This window comes from Capricornis sumatraensis, chromosome 9, assembly GCF_032405125.1.
Source record: "Capricornis sumatraensis isolate serow.1 chromosome 9, serow.2, whole genome shotgun sequence".
In the NCBI taxonomy this organism is placed as follows: domain Eukaryota; kingdom Metazoa; phylum Chordata; class Mammalia; order Artiodactyla; family Bovidae; genus Capricornis; species Capricornis sumatraensis.
In genome coordinates, this window is record NC_091077.1 from 61,370,880 (window position 1) to 61,380,659 (window position 9,780).

General features: G+C 53.3%; 2 protein-coding genes across 3 annotated transcripts in view; one reads left to right on the top strand and one right to left on the bottom strand.

The window, feature by feature from the left end:
• TCOF1 (treacle ribosome biogenesis factor 1) overlaps positions 1-651 on the top strand; it is a 37,944-nt gene extending 37,293 nt beyond the window's left edge. The window contains exon 26 of the mRNA XM_068980846.1: positions 321-651. The gene's annotated coding sequence lies outside the window, so the exon portion shown is untranslated. The remainder of the gene's footprint in view (positions 1-320) is intronic.
• A 1,212-nt stretch (positions 652-1,863) lies between these two features.
• CD74 (CD74 molecule) lies at positions 1,864-9,577 on the bottom strand. 2 transcript variants are annotated; one of them, XM_068980847.1, is made up of 9 exons: positions 9,403-9,577; positions 6,573-6,745; positions 6,294-6,367; positions 5,695-5,757; positions 4,854-4,949; positions 4,475-4,562; positions 3,280-3,471; positions 2,735-2,794; positions 1,864-2,464 (listed from the first exon to the last, which is right to left on the bottom strand). In XM_068980847.1, exons 1-8 carry the CDS (start codon positions 9,477-9,479, stop codon positions 2,751-2,753), a joined length of 807 nt encoding a protein of 268 aa, XP_068836948.1. In that variant the 5' UTR covers positions 9,480-9,577; the 3' UTR covers positions 1,864-2,464; positions 2,735-2,750. The 2 variants fall into 2 exon arrangements, with proteins under 2 accessions (XP_068836948.1, XP_068836949.1); XM_068980848.1 differs by lacking the exon at positions 3,280-3,471 and having other exon boundaries at positions 9,403-9,551.
• Between the last annotated feature and the right edge of the window lie 203 nt (positions 9,578-9,780).

The window sequence follows — 9,780 nt, forward strand, 5'->3', positions numbered from 1 at the left end:
AGCCCCAGCCTGCTGTAAACAGGGTGATACAGGCCTGGGCAGGTGGTGAGGCTTCAATGAAGCTAAGCTCTGAAGCCCTTGTCCCAGTTCCTGGGACACAGTCAGCACCACCAGGTATCCACCATGGTTAGTTAATGCTCCTATCCTGCATGGGGAGAGCTTTTGATTTGATTTTGTTCTCCTTGGTGGAGAAAAAGTTGGGGAAGTCTTATATCTCCTTCTCCCAGGGATTTCTTAGCCAAGTGGTGGCCAGCCCCACGCTTCTTCCCTCTGCCCAGCGAGGGTGGGAATTGAATTTTTAACTTCCCCTCCCTCCCCAGAAGATGATGGCCAGCTGCGATGTCCATGCCGGCCAAACCAGTGAGCCCTGAAGAGAGGCTGGTCTGAGGAGGAAGAAGCCTGCCTGGCTCCATGACGTCTGCTCACTGAATTCTCTCCAACGCAGGATGCCTCGGATGGATGGACATGTACAGTATATATATATTTTTTTAAGTGACCTGCCCCTCCCTTCTCAGCTCCAACATGCCTAGAGGCCTCAAGACGTTCTGCCTCTGCTCTGTAGACCCAGTGAGGCTCAGTCTGTGGCTCCTTCGGGCCCTGGTCTCTGACTGATGCTGAGGCTTTGTCCTCCTTTTGTCAGTTTTTCCCTGTTTTGTTTGTATGGGTTTTTTTTTTTTTTTGTAAGAACTCAGAAAATAAAAGACTTGAAGGAAAGGTGCAAGTTCCCAGTGCTTCTGGGCAAACGTTCTACAATTGATTGATTCTTGGAAGGGAGAGTCTGACTGACACTGGGAGATGAACAGACCTCATCTGCTCAGGATTTATTCTTGACGGTGCATCAAGCCTCTGGGATACTGTGCTGAGTGACACCCTGTCTGCCAAAGGAGGAGACTCAGTGAAGGGCCCTGATGGAGTATGGAAGGCTATCTAAGCTAAGGGGGAGCTTGGGCACGGTCAGGCTAGGTTACGAAGGTTCTGCTATGATGAAGGCAAGAAGTGGAGGCACTCAAAAGATGTATCAGGGTGACATCCACAGGAGTTTGTGATGGCGGTGATGGTGGGGAGCCCACTTCCCTGGTCCCAGAGCAGTGTGAAGCATCTCTGGTCGTGAAGGTCCAAGGCTTTTAGCCTTCTGCTGGAGACAGCGAGAGTCCGTGCAGAAACAGCACTAAGCCTGGGGGTTCTGGGAGAGTCAGGGTGACAGCCAACTGTACCTTTAACTGGAGGCCCCTGGGCAAGGACCCCCTCCCAGGTCACCTCTCTTCCTCTAAGTGTGTTGGCTAGAACAGAGGCTGCAGAGCATTTTCCTGTTGGGTTCCTTTGACCCCTAGCAAGTCTTCAGACTTAGAAATGGAGAGATATTAATAAACTTTTTCATTTAGGGCTCCTCTTAGAAAGTCCAGAAATGTGACCACAGGGGCCTGTGCTCCTCCTGGCAACAAGCAGCTGGGGCTGCACAGCGGCCACCCCTTAAGTAGGACATTGGCCCCCAGTTCCACAGTCCCCACTCCCTGGTGGTCCCGACACAAGGGCCTGCGTTGTTGCCATCTGTCATTACACTTGTACTGTTCTTAGTATAGAAATGAAAACGGGGACAGGAGAAGCTGGACCCAGAAGAGCTGGTGCTTAAAGAATTATGGGCAAGAGCCTGTTTCTTCTTGGAAGTAAAGTATTCCTGTGTGTGAAACATGGAGAAGTGGTCTGTGTCCAAACACTGCAGCCCCCCAGCCCGGCATCTGTGTGTGGGCTCCCCAGGCTGTGACCTCCCTCCTCGACCACAGGATTCAAGGTCTTCAGTTCACCCCCTTGGGGTAGACAGACCATGCCCAACAGAACAGCTGAGAGCCGGGAGTGTTCTACTCACTACCTTTTATTCTCACAGGAGCCGTGGCCGTAGGGCTGATGACAAGCTTGGCTGTGCAGAGGGAACTAGGGGGTGGCAGGAAGTGAGGGGAGGGGCTGCAGTTTGGGGAGGCTGGTTCTTCCTGGGTGTATGATGCTGGGGACAGGGAAGGGGTGGCTCATGCCCCCAGTTAAAGGGCTGGAAAGCTGAAGCCTGGACAGGAGGGGACAGCAGAGGTGTCTGTCGTGGGACTTGGGACAGTGCCGTCCCTTCTCCCTGCACCTGCCCACCACTTCATGGGCCTCGATCTTGGAGTTCCATGACACTGTGGTGTCAGCAGTGGGGGTCAGCCACACTCATGGTCCATGTCCGTGGACCTTGCATTCCTGCTAGTGGATGGGAGTTTGGGCAGCAAGTGTACTGCTAATCTATGCCGTTCTGATATGATTGTTGTGTCCAAGGATGATGGAGAGGCAGAGTCTCATAGAATGAGGTGCAGGGTGGGAGACAGCAAGGGGAGGGGTGTGTAAGGGAAGGAGGGGGCTGGGGCAGGGAGGGAAGCTGTGGCCTTGCAGGGCTGTCTGGGTGCTGGCGTCTGCGTCTGCTGAGCTCACAGGGCGACTGCAGGGAGGGAAGCAGCAGGTTAGGGCTAGAGTCACTTGTCCCTGCCCCCTCCCAGCATCCTGTGGCCTCAGAGCAGTCGAGAGCCCTTCACTCTCCACTGCCTCCTGCTTGGATACAAGAATTGACCGCCATGGCCCCAGAACCCCCAGCCCTGGTCCTCATCTGTGAGAAGGAAGTTGGAGAATGGCCTGGGGTCATCATCCACAGGCGAGTTGGCCCCTCTGGGGATAAGCTGCTGGGGACCAGATGCCCTGCAAGGGTGCTTACCTGACTGAAATCCTGCTTACACCTCTAGCCCAGATGACGGATACTCCATCTCCATTGGGTCTGCAAAGGAACAGAGAATCCACTCGTTAGCTGCAGTCTGGCCTACTGTGCCCACTGGCAAGGGGCCTGGGTGGGCTAGTTCTTCCCAACTTTGCCACAAGCCTGGTGCTTGGTAGAACAGATGTGAATGGAAGGACGCTTGTTGGATGGCTGCAAGCAGCAATGAGATGTGGCTGGGGAACTGAATGAGCGAGGCCAAGGAGGGGGTGATGAAATCAGGTGGGTGGACCTGGAGGGCCCTGGATGCACACGTGGATGGGTAGAGTGGAAGGGTTGGAGGACAAATGAATTAAGTAGATGAGTGTGGACATAAGGAGAGAAATAACAGTACACAAATAAATAAGGAATGCACAGTGGGTAGATGCATGGCTGAGTGGCTGCTCCCCGGAGAGGGCACCTTGCGTGTCCTAGTGTGTGCTGGGGGGACAACCTGCCCCTCAGCCTTTCTGATCCTTCCTGCTCCTGGCATAGCGGCCACTGCTTACCACTGCAGTTATGGCGCCCGCGGCTCCTGGTGTGGGGGACCTCGGTGCCGTTGGGGAAGACGCACCAGCAGTAGCCGATGCTCCCATAGCACTGGAGCGGCATATAGTTGCCGTTCTCGTCGCAGTTGGGCTTGAACACGCCCGGGTGGATGGCAGGGATGCGGCTGACCTCTTCCTGGCACTGGGTCAGTACTGAAGCGACAGGCACGGTGAACACAGTGAGTGAGCGGGCTCTGGGCTGGGGTCTCCGCAGAACCAGAGGTCCACATACCACTGTGGTGTGCCTAATGCCTTCTGTCCAAGTGGCTGCACTTGCTCTACCAATTGCACAGATGGAGAAACTGAGGCCTGGACCAACCAGGTCCAGGAGCAGAGAGGAAGTGAATGGCTGTGTTGCTAATTCATCCCAGATCATGATGATTTCTTCTGACAGTCAGTGCCTACTAGAGTTTAGAATTGCACCTATGATTCTGGTTTCTAGAGAAAAGCAGTAGACTCCTTGCCAAGTCTGAGCTCCCATTACTGGCGGTATCCAAGTAGAAATGGGGGTTACCATGTGGTGAGGCTGTTATAGAGCGGATTTGAACATTAGCTGGAAGTCAAGATAACATGCAAAGTGCCCTCTCTGAATCCATGATGGAGAATCCTGGGGTTCAGGAAGGGTGGGCCCTTGATCTTCCACTTCTGAAACTGAAGCCCAGAGGGAAGAGACTTGCTCAAAGTCACATATCCAATTAGCACCAGGATGAGGACAGAGCACCCATAACGGCTTTCAGGCTGAAAACCCTGTTACACATTGCCCATGAGATGGAAGAACCCCAAGGCCCTCTTATCTAGCAGCCATGGCTGTGTGACCTGGGAGAGGTCCCTTGAAAGGGTGGGAATCATGAGCCCAGCCCTCTTCTGGGAGCCTGCAGGATGCAGTGCTGGGTGAGGAAGATCACTGCTACAACTCCTGCGATGTTTTGGGTGGTTTTTGCTCCAGGCCTCCTTGTGCAGTCCACAAGGGAGGTCACCTCCTGAAGGGACAGGATGGGGGCTGGGGGCAGACGAGCCCAGAAGAACAGGCAGGAGAAACAGGAGTGAGAGCTGAGAGGCTGGGAGAGCTCCGTGCTTGGATCAGAGAGCACCCAAGGCCCTATCCCTGAGGGAGCTCCCAGAAACCCCGCCTCCCCAAGATTCACGTTCCCTTTACCTTTTGGTGGAACCTCAAAGGGCTTCTCCTCCAGTGAGTTCTTGCTCATTTCAAACAAGAGCCACTGATGCAGCCAGTTCTCAAAGAGCTAATGGAGATAAAGGCAAAGAGTCAGGGTTAGTAGCCCACTCCCACCCTATTGACTATGCCCCTGGGAACAGAGACGTGGAGGGCCAGCGGGGACCTGGTTCCCCCTTAGACACCCCACAGGGTTTCGTCAAGGTGGTTCCTCGAGTTCAAGCATTCTCCCATGGTGGGAGCTTCTTAAGTGCTGGGAAGCTGCCTCCAGCTTCCTGAGAACGGCTTCCCTGCTCACGCCCCTCGTCCCAGGGCTGCTTTAGACAGGGAGGCAGGGTACCAGTGCAGGGAAGCTGCTGACCTTCCAGTCCAAGCCGTCCATGGAGTCCTTAAGGTGTTTCAGGTTTTCTGGCAGGCTCCCCTTCAGCTGCGGGTACACCTTCAGGGGGTCCGCCTTCTGCAGGGTAGCAAAGCAGGAAGGAAGGTTAAAAAGCTTCCAGGCAGGCTAGGTTTAATGTACAGCTCATGTTGCCCTGATCTTTGGTTCTGAGGTGTGGAGCCCAGACCTCAGCACACTGGAGCTAATGCGGAAGGGGATGTGTTAAAGTAATCCAGGGGCCCAGCTACAACACCCTGGGGCTGGGAGTCGGGAGACCCAGTTCCAGGCCCAGTTCTACCAACAGTCCTCAGTCTTCTGATCCTTGCAGACTCTTACTCATCTTCCAGGTCTCACCTCCTTCCGAGGGAACCCTCGACTTCATCCCAACACTCCCGCCCCAGTTAAGTCAGATCCTTGGCCTCTTTCTCTCAAAGCCCCCTACACATCCCTCATCACCTGGTCACTTGTCTGTCTCCCATGCTAGCCTGAGATCTCCACGGACTAGGATCTGATCTGACTGCTCCCCACTGTGGTTCCGGAGCCTTGCACAGTGCCTGGTGCTGAGTAGACATGCAGTAAAAATTTGGGAAGGAATAAAACAGGCATCTTCAGCAAGTCACTTCCAGACTCTGGGCCCTAGTTTCTCCACCTCAAATACAAAAAAGTGGGGAGCAGTGGGGCTGAACTTCATAGAACATTAAGGGCCACATTTGTGTTGCTTCACTAATCTGCGGAGCCCACGTTGAACGTCTGCTGTGAGCCGGGCCCGGGGCCTGTGGGGATGGGGTGGGAGGTGGGGGCTGCCTGGCCGGGCTCCACTCACCAGGAGCAGGTGCATCACGTGGTCCTGTGTCATGTTGCCGTACTTGGTGGCGTTCTTCGTGGGCTGTGGAAGGAAGGAAGGGAGGAGGAGTCCCCAGCGCTGGCACCTGGGGGTGGGGCCCAAAGCAGAGCCAGCAGCTGGGGTCAGGGTGAGAGTCTGGATTCCCAGATGCTCAACAAGTCCATCTCTACCACCTCCCACTGTGAGAGCTGGAGCAGGTTGTTGTCTTCCTGCCTCATTATCCTGTTCCTCTACTCTGCTTACGCTTTCCTGCCCAAGGCTTTGTGGACAGGAGATAGTTTTGTGAACAGAAACATCATCTATATATCAAGGGCTCTGAAAATAGGAGGGACTGTGAGATGCTCTGGGAAATGAGAAGCATTTTATAATCTGTGGAGGGCTAGGCCTTCCTCCAGAGAGGGCCCCAAGAGGCTCTTTCCTTCTTCACCCCTAGAATTCCTGTTCCTCCCCCAAACAGCCAGGACCGCCTCTCCAGCTGTGCATTTCCTGAGCCAGGTGTCATCCCCTGTCCCTTGACACTTGCCCTCTATCCAGGCGGGGTAAGCTTCCCTCTCCTACTGCCCTGGGGTTGGCCTTACCTCCGGGCCTGCCATGGGCAGCGCCCGCATCAGCATGGGAGTGGCCATCCGCATCTGGCTCAAAGGCTTGGCAGCTGTGGGGGCAGAAGGCACAGCATCAGTGTGGCCCCAGTGCCCAGGGAAGAGGGTACTCAGACCCAGGGACCGAGAGCTGAGACCCAGATGAGGGGCTGGAATTCCAGACCAGAGGGCAAGGACAGTGGGCCCAGCTGGGGCAGGAATGAGGGTTCTTTGAGGTGAGGGGCAGGGGGGTTGTCGGGACAGAGGCAGGGCACGCACGCTTGGGAAGCTTCATGCGCAGGTTCTCCAGCTGCAGGTTCTGGGAGGTGACCGTCAGCTTGTCCAGCCGGCCCTGCTGCTGGTACAGGAAGTAGGCAGTGGTGGCCTGGCCAGCCAGGAGCAGAGCCACCAAGACAGAAAAGCCCGTGTACAGGGCTCCACGACTGCACTTGCTGTGCGGGGAGGAGAGGGACATAGGTTAGAGAAGAGTCCACAGAAGTGGCTGTCTCGGGGACTGGCTGGGAATGGGGGAATGTGCCCCCACAGTTCCAGCCCTTGCCCTCAGCTGCCCCTAACAAACACATGCTTTAAGCACAAGTAAGTGCCTATGAACTTACAGCTTGACGATATTCCCCTGACCCCCTACCTCCAGCCACTGCTGCCCCTATAGCCCTCCCAGGCAGAAATCGTGGAGCTGCCCCTGTGTGGGGAAGAGCCAAGAACGAGGGCCTTGTCTTCTCGAGGGAACCAGCAAGGACAGCTGAGGAAACCCCAGGAAGACCCTGCTGCCTAGTAATTCATGACATCACAAACATGGCTCAGTCTCATTGCCTCTCTGCTCGCCAATCCTCTGTGATTTCTGGACCCAAGGCCCAGTCCAGGGATTACTCTGAAAGGAGAATGTAAAAATCCTGTGTGGAAAAAAGGAGAAAACCAGAAAGGAGGGGAAAACAAATCCTACTTTTTGGCCTTCCCAAGGAAAAGGGGCAGCCTGGCCTCTGATGTAGTGAAAAGTCCACCCACGCTTGGGTCTTCCTGAGTTTAAGTTCTATAACCTCACCTTTTCAGCAACCCCATACCCGAGTTGAGTCCCAGCTGTTCCTCCCACCTTCTCTTCTCTGAACCTCAGTTTCTCATAAGGTCTAAGATTCTAGAAAGTCATAATAAAGATGAGACCCTGTAACCTGGATTGCAATCCTGGTTCTGTCATTCCCTTAGCTCAGGGAACAGGGACAAGTCACTCAACCTCTCTTAGTAACTTGAGGTAAGAATATCTACTCAAAGAGTTGTTATATAAAATGAGATCAGGATAAAGCTCTTGACTCCATACCTAGCACACAGTTAGCAGTCTGTAACACTGAGCACTAATCTCAAGGGAGTTAATAATTAACTTTAGCATCTGGTTTCCTTCCTCTTCATGCATCTTGATGGCCTATCTCTTGGTTCTGGATGAGTGCCAACTCTTGTCACTTCCTCCTTTCTACTGCCTCTTTCTTGAATAAATAACTGGCCAAAGTCAGGAGCCAACCAGAACTAGGGGGAATCAAGGTACGAATGTTGCCAGGCAGAAGTGTTCACAAAAGGGTCCAAAACAGGCCAGGACAGTTTTTAGAAGCAGTGATTGAACTGAGGGAAAACCAGACAAGGATTTGACAAGGGGGTACCCTTTCTGCTCACTGAGCCCACGATGGCTCTGCAACTCACTGGGTGGCCTGTGCTCAGAGGCAACCCATTTCCCCTCCCTGCAAACTGTGCCTCTAGAAGGGGGTCGGATGGTAGACAAACTCAAATTTTAATATCAGACTAGTCCTGGGTTCAAATTCTGGCTCCAGGATTCACTAGCTGCAATAACTTTGGTGACTCACTTGTTAATACAAGTCTCAATTTTTTCTTATGTAAAAATGGGAATAATAAAAGTACCCAACTTAAAGAGTTAGTAAAAGAATTATGATTGAGTTTAGCATTTAGTTATATGCCCACCACAAAACTAATCATACTAATATTTAACAGGGACTGAGGATTGGTAACAAGTATACAGTGAATAGGAACTATTATCATAACCACTGTCATTATTATTGCTGCTGCTACTACTGAGACCCAGAGAGAAACTGTGATTCATACAAGTCATATACGACAGTTGCAGAACCTTGACCAGAATCCAGCCTTCACAAGAGTTGGCCCTCCTAGCCACGGGATTCCCCAAGGTTTTCACAGGCCAGGCACTAATGGTCTGTCTCTAGTTACATGTCCCACAGAATGAAGTTCCTCATGACATCTCTGAGAGTCTCTCCCAAACCCCTTTCTGCCTGGCAACTGCTGACATCACAACAAGTCCCTGTAATATGCAAATTATCTGGGAGCGGGGGCAGGGACATTGGGGTAGCTGTATTCTAATCATTCCCCATTTTTTTTCAGGGAAACAGATGGATAAGGATCTGGGAGAGGGTCCTCTGGATGGCTGTGCTGGCCCCTTACTGCAAGGGAGAGGGGCATGGGCAGGGCACCACCCACATCAACCCACAGCCCCTTCTGGAAATTTAGCCAGAGCCCCACACCTCACCCTTTTTTGACCCTCCTCCAACATCTCTCATTCCCTCCTGTGATAGCAAACATCTTCATCTACTCTACAGACACCTGCAACTATAATTCCCTCGATATAAACACATATACCAACTTATGATAACTAGGAGGAAACTCCTCAATGATGAGCTGCTTCTGCCATTCTCTCTTAGAAAATCTGCTTCTCCATCTAGGATCCATAATATTTTCAAAATTCTAATCTAGGGCTTGGCCCAGCTTCAAGGGACTCTGGGAAGCTCCTGATACTGTGGGAAACTGTAGGGAATGAGTACAGAGCTCTCTGATTTTCAGAAGTACGTGATGCAAAGAAAGTTAAAACCCCTGCCCTAGAGGAACGCGCTCATTTTACAGGCGGGAGAACTGAAGCCAGACGGCCAGAGACTTGCCCCAGACCACCCAGTTAGTGCTGGCGTCAGAGCCCAAGTTCACGCCTCGTCCGACTCGAGGTCTAGTGCTCCTTCTGTAGCCCTGTGCACGTACGTCTGTGCAGCCCAAGATTTGGCTGCTCTCTCCTACTGCTCACACATACCTCTCCTGGGCTCTGGGGCGCTGGCCCAGCATGGGCAGCTGCTCATGGTTGGAGATGAGGTCACGCTGGTCTTCCATGCTTCTGACCTCTGGTCTTTCCCCTCCTGCTGCTGCTGCTGCTGCTGCCTGCGTATCTGGGATGCTGAGCCCCGTGCTCACCTCTTGAAGTTGGGGCTGAGGAGGAATCTGATTCGTCCACAGGAGGCCACTCCGCCCACCCGGTACAAGTGGAAGTGAAAGCCACAAAGCTGGAAATACCCTCACTTCAGCAAGTTGCCTTTAATGGGACAGGATGAGTAGGGGGAGCCCCCACCGAGGCAGGTGAAAAGGCCAGCATGTTTCCATTGGCTGCCCAGGGCCCTCGTCACTTGTTTCTGGG